Source organism: Buceros rhinoceros, unplaced genomic scaffold (genome assembly GCF_000710305.1).
Source record: "Buceros rhinoceros silvestris isolate BGI_N320 unplaced genomic scaffold, ASM71030v1 scaffold8199, whole genome shotgun sequence".
Classification (NCBI taxonomy): Eukaryota; Metazoa; Chordata; class Aves; order Bucerotiformes; family Bucerotidae; genus Buceros; species Buceros rhinoceros.
This window is the reverse complement of record NW_010430899.1, coordinates 36,718-55,056: the sequence shown is the minus strand read 5'-3', so window position 1 is coordinate 55,056 and position 18,339 is coordinate 36,718. Positions and strand designations below refer to the sequence as shown.

The window sequence follows — 18,339 nt, the reverse complement described above, 5'->3', positions numbered from 1 at the left end:
ACTGCAGATCTCACCCTAAACTCTGATCACTGGAGACCAACTTGAACTGTGCACCGTGAGGTACAAGCTACTCTTAAAATACAACTGACAGCTCTTGGAATTCCAGTAGCTTCTATCCAATAAACTCTTCATACTTAAAAAAAAAAAACAAACTTTTTGGAGAATCTACGTGAAGGTTAGATTCTTAGTGAATAAATGAAATACTGATGGCATCAGAAGGAAGTGGCCTTGTTCACAGGCTTCTGCAGAGCAAAGATTGTGCTGGGCTGCTCTGTCTGAAATGGTACAAGTGCGGATATGAAAAGCTTACGGACTGTCTTACAGCGAGCACCTTCTGCTGGCTACTGCCTGCTGTTCAGTTACGCACATTGATTTACAGAAACAAGTGGGAGGAAACTTACTCAGTGAGCTTTCAGTAACCGGAAAGAGTAATGAATGAAAGCAATTGCAAAAAAGACACAAAACAAAGACAGGAAAGGAAACCTTAACATCGACCAGGTAAAATTGGTCCAGGTCTGATGCCGGCATGGTTTGCCTTACCTCCCAGTGTCCTGGTGCCCCATGCACACGTTCATCAGCGCGTTGCAGACGAAGCTGTAGCGGTTGGCCGCGTTATCGCTCAGGATCTTGCCCAGCATTGAGTAGTTAATGTTGTGAGCAGAAGGGTTCTCGATGAAATCGAGCATGAACTCGGGGTCCCACAGTAAATTGGAATTCGAAGGCTGAACGTTGCTGTATATCGTTTGCTTCACCTTAGAACAGGCACTACTGAGGACCAAAAGAAAAAAAGAGTTACCAAAACACACACTTTGCAGGGGTGCTGCTGAACACACCCTGTGGGACCAGAGAATCCTCGCCTGGTTACCACTCTGCACACATTTCCCAACTCATTCTTGATAAGGAGCATCTACCAGAAAATAAGGCTGATACATCAGTTCCATTCGACTTTTCCTGCAAGTAAGTCCTGACTTTCCAAACAGCTTCTATGACATTGCTACGACCAAAATTGTGAGCAGCCCTGAGACTCCGTCATCACAGCGTTACCTACAGGTAGCCCAGGGTGGCAGACAGAAAGGGCCCAGACCCAGAGGGTACCACACTGTGCAAGCAAAGAAGCAGCACTTGCACAAGAGTAACACCGGGGGAGTGGTCAGTGATAACATTTTTTTTAAAAGTGAAGGAATGATTTAAAAAAAAGGAAGTTTAGTGAATACAACTAAAACACCAAGCACACTGAACCAAAAAGTGCAGCTCGCTCGGTACAACTCGGCCACGAGACACGCTGTGGATGAGTGGAGAAGCCCCTTCTGAAGCGCTGCAGTACGCGGGAGGTAAGTCTCTGCGCTGGAACACTCAGGGACTGTGCTGCGGCACTCCTGACCACCCGAGAGAGACAGCGGGTCTGGCCGCGCGCGGAGCCGCAGCTAGGGAGCTGCTGCATGCAGACGGGGGCTGCCTCGGGGGTTGTTTCCATTGCAGCAAGGAAACCAGGAAGAAAAGGAGTGCCGGGTCACCACACACAGCTGTTTAAAAACCGTCTGCTGAAATCCTACGACCAGTTTTCAGAGGATTTCTAAGTCACTTGTCTGACCAAAGGGCTTCAAATCAAACGCTGTGCATCACACATTTAATATATGATTTACTACCTTAAATATCTCTGTATTACTAGATGATGGTTTGATCTGCTATTGCAGGCTAGCATTGACAAAAATGTTATTTTTAACTGCGTTACCGACCTTTGGGCTTTAAGTAGAAAAATGAACGTACAGCTAAGACACTTCGGTAGTTCTTCTGTGTTTTATATATCTTTTTCCTAGTGTTTCTCATATTAAATGTTTACAAGGTTCCCATGACCTTGTAAACCTATTAAAATATTATTATTGAGAACTCTTTTCCTGCTCCCTATGAAACGAAGACCACAGCTCTGAAATGTGCCGACCAAACCCAGGTACATAAACCGGGAGGGGAAACCATAACTGAAGCGGTTTGTGACTCTCGCAAGTGCGTATTTGTGTAGGAAAGGTTTCCGCTCCCCCTTTAAAAAGCAAGAGCCAAAAATACGGCATATGGGTACCTAAAATATTTAATTTAAAAATCAAGGAACTGAACATTTGAGCCTAAAACTTCATGACCTCACACATGTTTGTGCCTCTCCCCACATCAAAGGAAGCATTTAGCAGCGTATCTCAGCGGCATCAGCTGAGAATCTGTTGGGTTTCCACCCAGCATTGTGTGTGTTACAGCCAGTTTGCCGGCGCACTGTAGAAACCACACTGGCCCCAGCACAATCTGCAAAAGCAAAGGTGTGTGGGGAGGGCTCCGGTGCTGCATGGCGCAGCTGCCTCGCAGCCCACCCGTGGCTTCTCTCAGCCTGCGCCTGCTTGCTGAAGCGGCTGCAGAGCTGAGCACAGCACTGCGAGGGGAGCTCAGAACCTGCTCCTGCACCCCACGGGGCGAGGACTTCACAGGCTCCGTCCGGACCACGGGCGTGAGAACTCCACCAGTGAAGGTACAGCAGCAAAGGCAACAGCGCTCCTTCCACCGAAAGGAAACCGACCTGGAGCCACAGCAGCCTGCCTCAGCCTGCCGGCTGGGCAGTGCCAAGAGGAATTCCATGAGCACCCACCTGAAGAGGTCTCCAAATTTGCTCCGCAGGTGACTGCAGGAGACGTACAGATCATAGAGGTAAGCTAGAATACACCTTTCTGGAGAGGAACACTCCGAGGGGTTAACGACGTGCTTTACCACCCCGCACAACCTGCAAAAATAAAACCATTCTGAGTTCATTCCAACAAACAAGAGGATACGAGAACAAGCATGAGAAATGCATCTCATTGTTCGATCTCGCAGAAACCCCACCATTAGCTGGGCAACGTGATGACAGACCTTGCGCCTACAGCTGATGGGGCTCACGTGAAGTTTGGTGTCACCTGTGTGCTCGCCTGGGCCAAGGGAGGACAGGACATGGAGGCACTCAGGGAGCCCAGAGCAGAGTAGGGCGAGTGGGTAGGAAACCAAGATACAGAACTCCCCCTCACCTGGGTGACACAGTGCGCAGGCCCCAGCAGCCCCCAGCAGTGGGGAGCAGGCGGCAGAGCTGAGCCCAGCCTTCCGACAGCAGGGCCAGAGCTGGCCTCACCACCAGAACCTAAATACTCCAAGTACACCAAAAATACTCTTCCGAAAATTGTAGCTGCCACGAACCCTTCAAAGACTTGTGCAGTTTGCTCCGAGTTGAGGATGAGGCAGGTGTGGTAACGCCGCAGCACGGCCACGATGCAGACACACAGCCCCGTGGTGTAGCTGCCCGCCAGGCTGGACGACTTCAGCAGCAGCTCTGCCTCCACCACGCTCAGCTCATTCAGCAGCTGGAAACGCATCCACAAAAATAATGAACTGAGAACAACTTCAAAGTTAAACATGTAAAATAGGTGCAGCAAAACAATGCTGAGGTAAAACTGTATGGCAAACAAAATTGAAATTCCTCACTCACTACAGAACAAGGGAAGAGGGGAGCAGTATCAACTGTTAAGGTATAAAAAAGCATCCCTCAGAGCTGCCCTTCAGAAATACACGGTATTCCTGGCACCCAGATGCTCTACTGTGTAATGTGATGGTTCAGTGTGGAACAGTGAAACCCATCCTAAACCACTTTGTGCTGAAATAATCTAGAACATTAATTCTGAAAGATCTACAAATGAAACGCAACTATCGATCCTCTGTAACTGTCACGGCAAGACAGAAGGGGAAGTATCTGGTGCTCTGTTTCCGAGGCCAGGACACTGGAACAGATAAAAGCACATGGCAGCAAATTGGGAGACCATGCAGTCCAGCTCTTGGGCTTTTTCTGGTTTTACAGAAAACGTATCACAGCTTTATCCTGACCTAATCCCCCAAAAACGAACTCCATTCACCTGTACCGCAAAGTCTATAAGTCCGTTGATGTTCAGCGCTGGCTCCATGAGGTCAAAGATGAGCTGTATATGGTGAGCCAAGGGAAGGTGATAGGAGGTGCCCGAGGCAAAGCTTGTTATCTGCTCAAGAACGTTACTGGAGATCTGTGGAAACCAGCCACATGGTGACTGAGGGCTTCTCGGATACACCAGTGCTCCAACCCCCCCAGTTCCTAGCGGTGACAGCAAGGAGTAGCCTTTTGCAGAGACACGCGCTGCCCAGTCATGCAGGAGTGTGTGCGTCTATTACTCTACTACCCGGCAAGTCAGTGATAACGCTGTTTTATCTTCAAAAGCGACACACAGAAAATGCTGTTCTGCTGCTTTGCAGCTGAGAGTCAGACTGTTCGGAACATCTGCTTATTCTGGAGTATCTTCCTTTAAGGAGAGGCAAAATCATTTTTCTTTTCACCTTACTGCATTGTGGGTTTTTATGGATGGTTTTCAGATAATTAACAAAACGTTATCCTGCAAATAAACTATGACATTAATTCCTTCAAGAGACAAGATGCAAGGATGTAATTCATGTAGATTAAGTATCAAACACATGCACCTCTCTTGTTTTGCACCTTGTGTTAGCTTCTGGTTATTAAAATACACCAAGAAACACTAACACCTGACAAAGCAATGAAATCCTGCGCCGACACATCTGCACACTCACAAGTCCTAACGTCAGCCGGGAGAACTAACTGGGCCTCTCCTTTAACAGAAGGGATTTCTGCTCTCCAAGCAGCCTCTGCAGTAGGCTTTTCATGGTAAAGGCTGGCTGTAAATGCTAATACCCAGAAAAGAACAAACTACCCTACCCACCCGCTCTCCAGAGGACGTACCCAGTTTGTCACACGCACAGGGTGGAGCTCCCTGTCCTTCAGAACCACTGACACTCAGAACCAGTGACACTCTTACATGAGAGACTGGTTAGTAACGGTCCTATTTACCGAGGAGCCTCAAGCAATGCTGTTAACAGGAATTTATATAAAATGTACTTCAAAGTTTTCATTAAAAACTCCTTCCATAGTAATAATACAGAAAGCTTCCTGCAAAGCAAACAAACAAACCCCCCAAACAAAGCAGCCAAACCGAAGCCCCGAGGAGCCACTGAAGCAGGTGTTTCATGAACCTCAGGCAAAATCGCTTCTGTTGCCGCTGCAGAAGCAGCGTACAGAAAATTCTTAGTATGAACAAAACACTTCCAAAACCCGAGGTTTGCTTCCTTTGACACCCCTACAGCAGAACGTAAAGGGCTACAATTTTATACACATGAAGTACCTGAGATGTCACCTGATGCTGATCAAAATAGGACAGTTGCTGTAGTTTTGAGAACACGGTCTCTAGGGTTGGAAATGCTTCTTGTTTGGCCTTCCTGGCTTTTTGCCCTTCATCTCCAACTGAACAGAGAAAAAATTATTTTGCTCATTTTAATGGAGGCCTAGTAGTTTTGCATCATTACTGATTTAAAAGACAATAAAAACCTTGATAAGCTGTACTCATGACTACGTAACACCCGTCGTGCCTCAGTTTCCCATTGCACTTGACACAAGCACACGCTGCAGCAGATAACAATATTGGAAGTTATTCCGAAGCAAAAAGGTGACACCCAAGAAAATCTGAAACCCTGTCGTTCAGTTTTCCTAGGAGGGTAAGGAAAATGCATCACTCGCAGGCCAGCACCTCACATGCCAGGCTTTAGCCTACAACAAGTGCTTACACCCCCGCTGGTTTAATGGTAAATGGGGATTTCCAACCACAGTGGCCCTGGGCCATGTGGCACAGCCCGAGGCAGCCCAGCAGACTGCACTGGTGCGGTGGCACTCTGGTCAGCAGACCAGGATGGGGACGAAAGCCAAATTACATGATGACATGCTTGGCTCCAGACAACCTGCTTAACTCCTCACAGCTCCCGCGAGCTTCGCTACGGACCGATGTACAGCAGAGCTAAAGCATTTACCAGCCATTTCAGTCGTGCTCTTCTTATTCAGAATCCTGAGGATGTCTTTGGTAATCTTCTTCAGCTGATGCCTCGCTTCATCACGCTCCTTACCAACGCCGTAGAGGAGAATCATGCGCTGGTTACACTCGTGGCTTGAAGATTCGTCCTGCAAAGACCAGATACGAGGTGAAGTCTCTTTTGGTTTTCAGTCATCACCTGCAGAAACCTGACCCCAGCACCCCAACTGCAGCAAACAACCCCCAGAGCACTCACAAAAGCAGAGCTCATACAGAAACAGAGCAGTTCCTACAACTGCCTCACCAGGCACCTGAGAGCTGCTCCTCCTGACCCGCAGCACTGACTGACTCCACATCCCTGCCTGGCTTTGCCAAGGAGCCGCTTCAGATCAGGCCCGACCTCAACAAGGCTTTCCGACTAAGAGCAAGTTTTCGGCCCAGCCTCTGTTCCCAGCGAGGCGGGTGCCAGCCGCTCAGCCTGGGGGGTTGACTGGCCGGCCGGCGCGTTTCTGGTCAGAGGGGCTGGCTCTATGCAGGGGGCCCAGCAGCAACTCACGCCAGCACTCACTGCGGAGCACGGGGGCCTGCAGCTGCGGCACGTTGGCTCAAGCAGCGAAGTTTCAAATTTAGTTGCAACACAGCACCAGTAAAGCAAGTGACCTAGGAAAATTAAGGATTTTAATCCTTACAAGAAGTAAAGGTATACATGAACATCAGCACAAATAAAGCCTCAAGTAACTGCAGCCTTTGCTAGCAGATGTGTAACCTCTGCAGTAACAGACACTGTTAGGTGTCCACGAGCTAACAGGCAGGGTTGAAGAGCAGGTACTCGCCTCTCATTTTCCTCCCCTTGGAAGCCACAGACAGTGACTTTACGGGGTGCCATAAAGATCCTCTGAGTATCCAGGTGAAATGGCAAGGGCCTGCAAGCAGCTGTTCCTGGGGTCTGAGCAGGGGCAGGGAGAGGAAGGCAGAGATTGGCTTTGAGGACAACCAAAAGCAAGGCTGAAATAATGCCATGGGGAGAGACAGCCGGCCAGCCACGCAGAAACAAACAAAACCTAAAACCAGACTGAAAACATTGAGGTCGTGTGACAGATATAACTCACAATTTCATTTTTTTCCTGATTTTACAGGTAGGGGGGAAAAGACAAAATGCAACTGAAAGCCACAACCAACTTCAGCTACTCTAGAAATGAGAGCAACTGCACCAGCGATAACAGAATCAGTCAAGTCATTTTTCCTTTGCTTTATACAATTCTGTTCCTGGTGGGTATCACCATGAACGGCCTGGCAATGTGGGTCTTTTTTAAAATATCCAGCAAATCCAACTTCATCATCTTCCTCAAGAACACTGTCATTTCTGACTTCCTCATGATCCTGACTTTTCCATTTAAAATCCTCAGCGATGCGAAGCTGGTATCATGGGTACTGCGAGGATTCGTATGCCAGGTCACCCAGGTTGTATTTTACTTCACCATGTACATCAGCATTTTGTTTCTTGGTCTAATAACTATCGATCGCTATCAGAAAGCCTCTTCACCATTCAGAACATCAACTCCGAGAAGCCTTTTAGGTGCCAAGATCCTGTCCACAGCCATTTGGGTATCAATGTTTGTTCTCTCGTTACCCAACATGATTCTATCGAACAAGAAGAAAACGTCCAAGAATGTGAGGAAGTGTGCTCTCCTAAAATCTGAGTTTGGCCTGGTCTGGCACGAAATCGTCAACTATATTTGTCAACTGATCTTCTGGGTTAATCTAGCAGTCATAGTCGTATGCTACATACTCATAAGTAAAGAACTGTACAACTCCTATAAAAGGACAAGGTGCACAGGGAAGGCATCCAAAAAGACTGTAAACCTGAAGGTTTTCATCATTATCGCAGTGTTCTTTATCTGTTTTGTGCCGTTCCACTTCACTCGAATCCCCTACACGTTGAGCCAAACCAGAGACGTTTTTGAATGCTCTGCTCAGAACACCCTGTTCTACCTGAAGGAGAGCACGCTGTGGCTGACATCGCTCAATGCTTGCCTGGACCCATTCATATACTTTTTCCTTTGCAAGTCGTTCAGGAAGTCCTTGCTAGACACACTGTGCAGGCACACGGCATCATCGGAGCTTAGAGCACGGATGAAGGACCAGAATGAAGGCGATGACACAGACGAGACGCCGCTCTAGAGCTAAGAACTACCCGTACCCCTTCTTGGTCACATACGTTTACGGGTGGGCGGAAGCAGCACAAATCCTGGGGAAGAGTATCCAGAACTTCACTGACTTCTTTAGAAATTGTCCTACAGACCCAAGCACAAGCACCCTGGTATCAGCACCACTGGTTGCAAAAAGGGTAAAACTAGAAAGCTTGAATAAAAGAAGAGCCCCACCTGATCACACCCTCCATGCCTGACAGAATTGCTGGGAAGAAGTTTGAACTTACAGTTGGAGCAGTAAGAAAAAAAAGAGGCATGAAATGCTACAGGTGAGATGATGAACTGCAAAGATTTTGCAGAAGTAACTTAACTTGGGCCGGAGTAAAGTCCATGGCAACACAAGACCCGGGAAATGCAAATAAAACCCACGGTGACTTTTAAATCCGAGGAGTTGTCACCTTGTATTGCAGCTGGCAGTCAAACAGAACTACAGGACATATACAGATATAGACACTCATCTTTGCAGACTTCTCGTAACAGAATAACATTTTGCTTATCATCATACGCCTGCAATTCTTAATCCACTGACCAATAATCAATAGTTGTATGTCCGAGGAATCTATTTCATGATCAGGCTTATTGCGATGCAAGTTAAATCTTCAAATACATCATCTTACTATGTGAATAAACAAAACTGTATGCATTCCTAGAGAACACCACATTCTGTTAGAAAACACTCACAGACTCACTTTGCAGGACTGGGGAAAGAAGACTTGCGGTAAAAGCTTTACTGATTATTAAGGCCAGCCTTTTTGCACTGTACAAAAAATTTAACCCCCTCCCCTTTCCCCTTTGGAAAAGCTGAAGACAAACAGGGAAGTATTTTCGGGTACATAACACTTTCAGGTACGGTAACAACCGTGCGTGACAGAGATCCTGGGCTGCGGTAGTGAATGATGGTTCATTTATCACCTGCAAAGCAGCTCCAGGTCAGAAATGCATTTCGCCACTCCGCAAGATCTCGGCCCAGCCAAAAGCCATCGCCTGCCTGTCCTCCTCGGGTACCTGCTGGGGGCTGGCAGGGTGCCGGGAGCTTTTATGACTGACGTCCAACTCCTAAAAAGTTAACAGCCAGTTCCTTCCTTTTGCACTCAGCCATGGAGTTTCTGATCTCCTGTGACCTGTCTGGGTGAATCAACTGCTTCACAAAGCGTTTCCTGCACTGTTTACACTGGTAGGTGCACCAGTGTGGATTACAATCAGGTTACACCACAGAGAACGGGGCGCCGCCGCTTCCCTGGAACCAGCGCTGCCGGCAGCTCGGAAGCATGCTCTCACGGGCAGCCCCACGGGGCCAGGGCAGAGCAGCTCCAGCTGATGCCCCGTTTCCACCCACCACTCCCTGCCCTGCACACAGCGGCAGAGCGGCCGTTCCACGGCAGCTGCTGGCCCTGCTCAGACGAGCTGTTGGGCCCACAGGAACCAGAGCTGAGCGCACACCACGCAGCAGCCGCTGGCAGGACACGCGGAGGCAGGACACTGCCTCTTGCAGCTGGGACCAGGGTCAAGAGGCCAGTTTGGAAGACAATGTGGAAGGTGCTGCCCGGGGTAGCACAATGGACCGTCTCGCCCTTCCACAGCCAGTGATGAATGAACAGAAGCTGGGGCAGGCAGCCAGGTACACGTCACGTGGGTGACAGTGGCCAGGGTGACCTTCATCCCAGTCATCCTCAAGGCTCTTTGCTCTCTGTCAGCCATTTAACACCAACACCAGCCCGCACACCTACAGTAACCAAAACGTAGGTGCTAGTGCAAAACCTGTTGTCAACACCACGGCAGCTCAAGACCCTCACAAAGCAACCAATGTCTGCCCACAAGGGGACAGTTTCAGCGTGAGCCATTTCCCACATGGCAGCAAGGAGCCAGAACCCTCTGGCAGCTGACAGGAAAATGTGAGACAAAGCACTTGACCCAGTTAAACTTAGTCAAAACCTTCTGTTGACAAAGGCACTGGATCCCAGCACTAGGAGTAATAAACCCACAATAAATACGAAGCATAATAAACACCAGGCAGCAGCAGCAGCTTCTGCCAGACCCAGAAGCTGGGTGCTGTGACCAGCACGCTGCATCCCCGGGCCACGGTGGCGCCAAAAGAAACCAGAAATCCCATTCTGGAGGGCAAGAGGCAAGCCCAGGTTCATGTGTCCATACTAACAGGCTGCAGAGGGAGGGGACGGCTCCAACTATGTCGGTGCACAGGATTTCTAGCCAAGGAACCCATTGCCAGGGTGACTCTGAGCAGCCTTTCTAGTCACACGCTCGACAATGACTAGTGCTGTCCAGAGCAGGGGAATTCACACACGCAAACGAGAACTCAGAGCTATGTTTGAGCGTTGTCCTGGAGCCGTCAGGAAACACTCCGTTTCTGCTCATCCCACATCACTAAAGGAGCCAAATCGTAACAGCACGGTGTAGGTGTAATCAGGCTGCTCCACGCTAGCAAAAGCCAGACAATGTGCCTGTCTCGATGGATACTGCCTTTTTTTTTTTCTTTGTTAGTGTAGGAGAAGTAGTGTCCTTTCTGACATAGAGCAAAAGGAAGAGAGAAAAGCAACGGCAAACTTGAGCAACTAACTCGGGCAACACATGAAAATGCGGAAGGAAACAACACACCAGCCCCACAGAAAAGTTTCATCTTTCTACACATTTCCCCATTCTTAACACTTCTCTCAAGGCTTCTGCGAGCAGAGGAACAGCGTATGGACCAGGAATAGCCAAGGGCACCTCTCTGGAACGGCTGCTGCCAGGTATGCTCAGGTACCTGCACAATCGGAGCGTTCGAGTGGTGCGGTGGGGCGCTCAGTCATCCGGCTTCCAGCTGTAGGAGGCTGATAACCAGCAGTGCATATCTTATCTTGACAATGTAATTTAAATCCATTCTGGAAGAGGAAAAATGGTGTGTGCTTCGTAAGAAACACCAGGAATCGCTTCTGGGCCACAACTGAAAATTTCTGTTCCTTCGTGTGTAAAGAAAAACAGGGCTCCCGGCAGCCTGCTGCTGTACCTTGCTCTTACGTTATCTGGGGCCTCCCAACGAACTCACACCATTTGAACTTCAGTTAGATGTTGGTTTGTAAACAGCTTAAACTTAGGCGAAGATTCAGATTTTCTATGACCTAGGAAAGAAATCAGTTGGTCTGTCCAGCACCTGCTGAGGTTCTGTCTGTATTTGTGTAGACCTGCCTGTCCTTTTAAACACCTGATGCTGTGGTTCAGGTTTTCTCTCTCCTTTTCTTCCAAGTCTGTTTCAAAAAATGGGCGACTCTGCAAACGCCAGTGTGGTCAGTAACGCCAGTGGAGCACCCTCCTCCGCACCGTGCCACCGAGACACCACAGTCACCCACCTGATCTTCCCAGTACTGTACACACTCATCTTCCTTCTGGGACTGGTACTCAACAGCCTGGCTCTCTGGGCTTTCATCCACATTCCAAGCACATCAACTTTCATAGTCTACCTGAAAAACATCTTAGTTTCTGATTTTATAATGACCCTGATGCTCCCTCTGAAAATCCTGACGGATTCCGGCCTGGGACCATGGCAACTCAAAGCCTTTGTCTGTCGCTTCTCGGCTGTCATACTTTATGACACCATGTATATCAGCATAGTGCTGCTCGGTCTCATCGCGTTGGACAGATTTCTCAAGATCGTGAGACCTTTTGGCAAGTTCTGGGTGCAAAACCTGACCTCAGCAAAGATGCTCGCAGGTCTGGTCTGGCTCTTCTTCTTTGTCCTCTCTCTGCCTAACATGATCTTATCGAACAAGAAAGCAACACCCCAGTCCGTGAAGAAGTGCGCCTCATTGAAGAGCGACTTCGGACTCAAATGGCACGGAGCCGTCAATTACATCTGTCAGTTTGTCTTCTGGACTGTTCTCATCCTCATGTTTCTATTTTATATAATTATTACCAAAAAGGTATATGACTCTTACGTAAAGACACAGAAGAAAGACAACAAAAGCGAACAAAGGATCAAGGGGAAAGTTTTCATCATCTTCACCGTGTTTTTCTTATGCTTTGCCCCCTTCCATTTCAGCAGGGTCCCCTACACCCTGAGCCAGACGAGCACGCACATGGACTGCCGCCTGCAGAACCAGCTCTTTGTGGCAAAGGAAAGCACGCTGTGGCTAGCCACCACCAACGTCTGCATGGACCCCCTGATCTACCTCTTCCTGTGCAAACCCTTTGTAGAAAAGGTGTTATGCAGGAGAGTAAAGACACGTCAGAACACAGCTCACACAAAGCCAAAAAGCGAGCTGGACACGCAAACGCTAACGAACCTTAATTCTGCAGCTTCGCGCTCTACAGCCTCCGCATGTCCATAGCGAAGTTACAAAAATAACTCACTTTACTTCTGCTGTAGAAAGTCAATGGGTAGTTACTGTAATATTAATAATTAATAAAAACAGCAATGTGGATCCCCCTGTTCATGCTCACTGCTTAGCCTTAACGGTCAAAAGGCTGTCACTCAAACTGCCGGCCCTGACCACAGCCGGCCTTCCCCAGAGCTGGTCCTGTCACTGACACCACTGTCACCAGTGACAGCACTGCCGCGGTGGTGCTGCCCAGCCACAGCTCCACTGCACTCGCGCTGCAGAGATCCGTATCACCTCGAGTCACTCTCGTGACTTCACAGCCAAAACCACATCGGTCTGAACAGAAAAACAGCGCCAGGGAAGCATAAGTCTGACAACACTCCGTTCGTCACCTCGCGCTGCTCTGCTGGCCCTGCAGAGTGAACGGCGTCAGAGGCATTTCTGATTTGGTCACTAAATCATGCCCACTGCTCCAAACACAGACAGACCAAATGAATTAGAGTACCTGCATATAATTTAAGACATTCTACAGAATAATTCTATCCACTTTAAACAAAAAGCCCTGACTTCTTAACCCTTAAGGAGCTTATTGACTACGGCTGCTTCCAAGGACACTTTAGCTTTGTTTGGAATTAAAACCCCGAGCTGTTGACTTTGCGTGTCAGGAATTCTTACAGTGGGTGTCAGCTCAGCTGGCACATCGCAGGGCAGGGGGGGAGGAATGGCACCAGACAGAGGGAAGGAGGATGCGGTCCCTTCCCATCCCTGCCCACCTCTCTCACACATGTAATTACTTTCTCACCTCCTACATTGTTTCACCACTCTTCCTCTCCACTCCCAGCAGGAGGATGTTGGAGGATGCAGTCGGCAGTAGCCCAGTCCCCCCAGAGCACACTCCTTGCCCGGGCCAGCAGAAGACCCAGGACTGCTTCCCCTGTGAAGGGCACCGCAGAGCCATGCAGCACTCACCCTCACCCTACCGCTCACCAGCAAGGAGCGCCCAGAAACATCCCCTTGGTGGCACGTTCACCCTTCCCAGTCCCAATGACAGGCAAAGAGAAGGCAGCAAGCACCGCTGCCTACCTTCCCCATCCAGAAAACCCCTCTCCCCCCAGCTCCCCCTACCACTCCAGAGCTCTCCCTTAGCTATCCCAGAAGGCAAGTCCAAATGGACTGTGCCTAAACTGAACTTGCTTTCTAACCCAAAATCCTGGCATTTATTTCACTATTTCAAGACATGAAAGAGGTACCAACCACCTGTTGACTCCAACTCTACAAAGCACATTAAAAAACCTGTTAAACTCACCTCAGCCCTCAGCAATGCTTCCGTGTTCTCAAACACCACATTGCTACTGCTCCTCGTCCCGCCACCCCGGAGCAGCACCTCCGCATCACGCGCTGCTCAGGTGACAGGCAGTGCAGAAGGGGCCTGCAGAAAAGCACCGCACCTTGCTCTCCTCCATCAGCCCTACTGCCCCGTGGCCGAGGGTCGTCCCCCACTGCGCTGCGGGAGAACTCTGGGCTGCGGGAACAGTCACCTCCCTTGTGAGCACACAGCACTGCCTCTCAAGCTCTCCCTAGCTCGATGCTTCTCACACGTGCCAGCCAGATGCTTTGATCACCTCTTGATTGCTATTTTTAGAAATGCAGTATTTACAGCCGCCTCTTACAATCACGCAGGTTGCTCCATGCAGCCCCATGTTTTCAAAACTGTTTGTAATTAGTGTTCATTAATTACACCTGCCTTGGAATACCCCAGCCCCTGCCACACAGGTGGAGGTACGACTTATTTAGCAACTTCTACGCACTCTGTCTTCTCCACCAGTACTTCCCATAACTGCAACACCCTCCTACAACTGGAAACTGAACTAATTCCCAGTCAGCTTCCAGCTGGTTTCAATCTTCCCTATAAATCAACGTTATCTCAACCAGCGTCTTCCTCTCAGGATTAAATGCTGTTCAGGAATTAATTCCTCTCTCCCCACATACACTCATTGTTTAACAGGCTTAACTTACCTACTTTAGTAAAAGTAAATATATGAAACCCTTAGCTGCTAAAATAGTCGCCACTTTAGCAGCTGCTTACAGACCCATGCGGGCAGGCTGGCACTGCTTCTCTGAGCCTGCTGACACAGCACAGCAATTAGTGCAGGTGGGGAGCCAGACACCAGGGGAGGATGGTTTGCAAACCAGCTGTGATGCTCCACCAGGCACAGCTCTGGAGATCTCTGCTCCCAAGCTTTGGCTTTATGAGGTAAGCATTCAGCATGGAACTCTGCAGCTCTTCCCAATGACTCCCACCAGCGCAGCTAACACAGGGGTTGCCAGGACTCGCCGCACAGGCTCACATCCAGCCCTGGATTTAAAGTGCGGGTCCAGTCTGTGTTTGTGTTATTACTGAGAAAGACAGTAACTAAGTGAGCAATGTGGCGGCGATGAGCTATGGAAAAGCTGAAGAGCAGAGCACTTACTCCACTGTGGAAGGGGTTTTTTATTGTCTCCTTTCCACTGCTTGTAACGCACAGCCCCTGTAACGCCGTGCACCAACACATGCTGGCAGCACACAGGGCTAGGTACCATGAGCCTGCATGTAGGGGTGGGTGTAACCACAAAAAGGGTGAGTTGCTCCTTAAACAAGGGGTGTGCCAAAGGTTTCAGGGGAGGCTTAATCATCTGTTTTTCAGCTGCTGCTTCTTTGGTAGGTAAAAGGGAGCCAGAGCTCGCAAACTCCGCAGCAGAGAAACGCGAAGTGACTGCAAGGATAGCACATCTGGTTCATCTCCTCATGGAGAAAAAAAGACCCCTACATTCTAACATTGGGGATTTTTCACTTTTTTTCTGCAAGTTTTCAGGTCCCTGCCTCCAGACAGATGTAAGAATCGTAACAGCTAAAATGCCTCAAAGTTTAGGGCTCTGCTTTTTATAGCTCAGAAAAGACGTGGCCAAAGCAATCCTGTATGCTTTACATCTGACCAAAAGGGAGACACATTTTGCAAACAGATTTCCCTCGGAGACAAGGAAGCCATCAGCCTAGACGCCACAGAAAGCTGCTCTTCTGGGTTCCTCAGGTTCCTTTAGTGCAGTCGAGGAATTTACGTAATTCAGTAGAGTTTACCAGCGTATTCTACACACCAGTCACCATTTTTCCAAATCTGATTTCTCTCCCCATTTAACTTGAAAAGGCTGGTACTGACACTCAGGAGCTGCTGAGAGAAACTTTCACTTTTCCCAGACTGAGCAGCTGTACAAAGACAGAGCAGCCACGCGTAACACGTCCACCTCACGCGTGCTTACTCCGGTCCATCACCACCATGAGACAGCAGCAGGGCTTCTCCTTTCCACGTCCAATCATTCGCTTGCTCAGCTCGTTTTACTCTCCAGAGCAGGAGCAACAAACAACCTAAAAACTGGAAAACTGGCACCAGGCCTTAAACTTGTTCAGACAAATAAACCTTATTCCAGACTCCCGTGGTCCAGAATTCACACAAAAACTTATCCTCAACGTTTTTACAGGTTGTTGGGTTCCCAGAAGGGGAGCTGCAGGGCACTAGGCAGCCGAGTTTTGTAGGAAATCAATAATATTTGTGTACCAAAGGCTTACATAGATTACTTGGGTTGGATTTTCTTACTTCCTCAGAAAAAGGAAACACATCATACCTTTGCCTAATACACGCGCCATCTCACCTGGCAGATTTTGTATGGGACTGCCTCTCCTCCGAGGGACAGCATGTTAAACCCCGAGTGCCCGGAAACAAATTCTGCCCCTCATACATGTTCCGACTCTGCGGCACAGCGATACACATCCCTGCATCACGGCTCTGACAGCTCCGAGTACTGAGAAAACTCTCGTAACACACAGCAGTGCTTCAATTAATTAGAAATGCAAACCAACAATTTGCATAACGAATAAGAGGTGGGAAGCCAAGTCGAGCAACCGAGATATTACCCATAAGACAACACACAGCACACAGAGCCAGCAGGTCGCACGTGAGAACTAAAGGCACTAGAAGAGACCTAAGCCCATAGCCAAGGGAACAGAGGTTACTCATCACCGCAACACAAGGCACTCCGGGACACAGCAAGAAAAGAAAGGAGCTTTGTAAGAGTCCATTCGCAACCAGCTCCTTTCCCCGCTCCTTCCCTTTTAGTGACAGCCGTGATCGAAGCCAACCACTCAAGGAAAGGGACGTGTCAAACCCCTCCAGGACACCACCAGTGACAGAGCTCCTCTGGCCTGCACACCTGAAGGTGCAGCACTGGGGGAACCCTCCCAGAGCTGCAAGCTCTGACCCCGCCACCACGTTTCTGTGTTTAAAACAAAGAAAAAGCCAGTCTTGATTACTACCCAGGCAGTTAATCTGCTTTAGAAATCGCCCCGCAGCTCCTATTGCTAAACATGATAGTAAAGGAGTTTTAGAATGAAGCAACATGGTAATCGTTGTAATAACGTTGTTAGGGCCCTTATGAAATCTCAGAATTGCGTTCCAATACCAGAATACAAGCAGGGACTTCCAACCCTTAAATAACGTGAACAATAGCAAAGTTATAGGTTAGCTCTCAGCCTTTCTTCACATCAGAGCTTCATGGTTCCTTCGCGCTGTTTTTACGACAAGCTCCACGGCATTTCCTTTTCATGTGCAGGCTAGTCCTGACTTGCGTCAGCCCGAGAACAGCCGAACACGTCTGAGTAAAAAGCCTGCCAGGAGATGCTGTGACAGTGGTTTCCAACCCATTAAGTTTTACCAGCATACCAAAACACAGATTTTAAAGAAAAGTCAATGTGCCGTTGCCCCACATCATTGAAAAAAACAAACAAAACCCCCATTCTGATGTAGATTTTATGGATCTATCTATTATCTGACCACTGTTAACACACTAGTTGGGGTGTGTGTACTGCATTCACAGAGCACCAACTGTTACAGGCTTGGCTCTCTAAGAATTAATTCAAACATTTCAGTTTTCGCTTCTAATTTCTCACCCTCTTCCCCATGACACGACCTGCAGTCCTGTTTCTCAGACCCAGCCTAAGACAACGCCAGCATTACAAGTGCCTGCAGAACAGCAGCACAAACCAAGCCGTCAGGCAGTGACATTCCACGTCTCGATCACAGCCCACAGGACTTGTATCCACTCCTCGGGCACATCTGCCAGCACCACCCGGGGGTGATAGCCCAGCACATGGCTCGGGAGCACGCAGTCTCGAGCAAATCACAAGTCAAGCGTGTAACTTCCAGATTTAGGGTTTAAACTGCTGTTTACGACCTATCTGCAAGTCTGCTTCCAGCGCTCAACCACAGCACTCAGGTCGCAGGGGTTCCTCAGGACAGAGGCAGGGGAATGTGGGAAATGACTGAAAGCCACTGTGGCTCCGGTGAACCCAAGGTTGGGAGGAAAAACAGAAGGCACCATTAGTCTAGGAACAGGAGCAGCAGTTGGGAGAGGAACAAAACACAAGCAGCTGCTGAACACCCGGGCACAAGGAACAGCAGAAAGATGGTGGAATGGTGGCTGCACACCCTGTCCTACGTAGTCACACGCAAGGTCTGAGGGACACTGGGACTTTGTCCAGTCTCCTCTCCCCAGCTGCACAAAAAGCCCTCTCCATGCTCGGTGACACAATGTGGGACCATCACTCAATGCCAGAGTACCCAGCTCCTGAGATCAGTCTGGCAGCCTGCAGGAATAAAGCTGAAAACACGACAGAGGGACAGCACGTGTTCCTGCTGGCTTCATTCGCATCACCCGTTTTGCCTTGCAAAAGCTGGTCTTCGAAGATGAGCCGTGCCAGGAGTTTCCTACGACCAGGGACTGCACCTGATTCAAGGGAGAGGTCCCGAGGCAAGTGGGAATTTACAGTCTGCCCACAAGCGGATATGTTTTAATCAGCCCAGAGCTCCTGGAGACACAGCCAGGAGA

The 18,339-nt window shown here is 49.0% G+C and overlaps 3 protein-coding genes across 3 annotated transcripts in view; 2 read left to right on the top strand and 1 right to left on the bottom strand.

Moving 5' to 3' along the window:
- Window positions 1–5,980, bottom strand: part of MED12L (mediator complex subunit 12-like) — a 19,725-nt gene extending 13,745 nt beyond the window's left edge. Inside the window, exons 1-5 of the mRNA XM_010143182.1 lie at window positions 5,902–5,980; window positions 5,223–5,341; window positions 3,915–4,058; window positions 2,627–2,758; window positions 541–765 (exon numbers count right to left, since the gene is read on the bottom strand). Coding sequence (XP_010141484.1) covers window positions 541–686 — 146 coding nt within the window. The 5' untranslated portion in view covers window positions 687–765; window positions 2,627–2,758; window positions 3,915–4,058; window positions 5,223–5,341; window positions 5,902–5,980. The remainder of the gene's footprint in view (window positions 1–540; window positions 766–2,626; window positions 2,759–3,914; window positions 4,059–5,222; window positions 5,342–5,901) is intronic.
- Window positions 673–8,081, top strand: P2RY12 (purinergic receptor P2Y, G-protein coupled, 12). Its single transcript, XM_010143184.1, has 2 exons — window positions 673–695; window positions 7,103–8,081. Exons 1-2 carry the CDS (start codon window positions 673–675, stop codon window positions 8,079–8,081), a joined length of 1,002 nt encoding a protein of 333 aa, XP_010141486.1.
- A 3,283-nt stretch (window positions 8,082–11,364) lies between these two features.
- P2RY13 (purinergic receptor P2Y, G-protein coupled, 13) lies at window positions 11,365–12,432 on the top strand. Its single transcript, XM_010143186.1, has one exon. The coding sequence runs from the start codon at window positions 11,365–11,367 to the stop codon at window positions 12,430–12,432; it is 1,068 nt and encodes a 355-aa protein (XP_010141488.1).
- The last annotated feature ends 5,907 nt before the right edge of the window (window positions 12,433–18,339 follow it).

Bases quoted from the DNA above. Each gene is read 5' to 3' on its own strand.
- P2RY12 (XM_010143184.1), top strand. From the start codon at position 673: ATGAAATCGAGCATGAACTCGGG. The intron at 696-7,102 runs GTCCCACAGTAA...TAGAAATGAGAG, and splicing joins AAATCGAGCATGAACTCGGG to CAACTGCACCAGCGATAACA.
- P2RY13 (XM_010143186.1), top strand. From the start codon at position 11,365: ATGGGCGACTCTGCAAACGCCAGTGTGGTCAGTAACGCCAGTGGAGCA.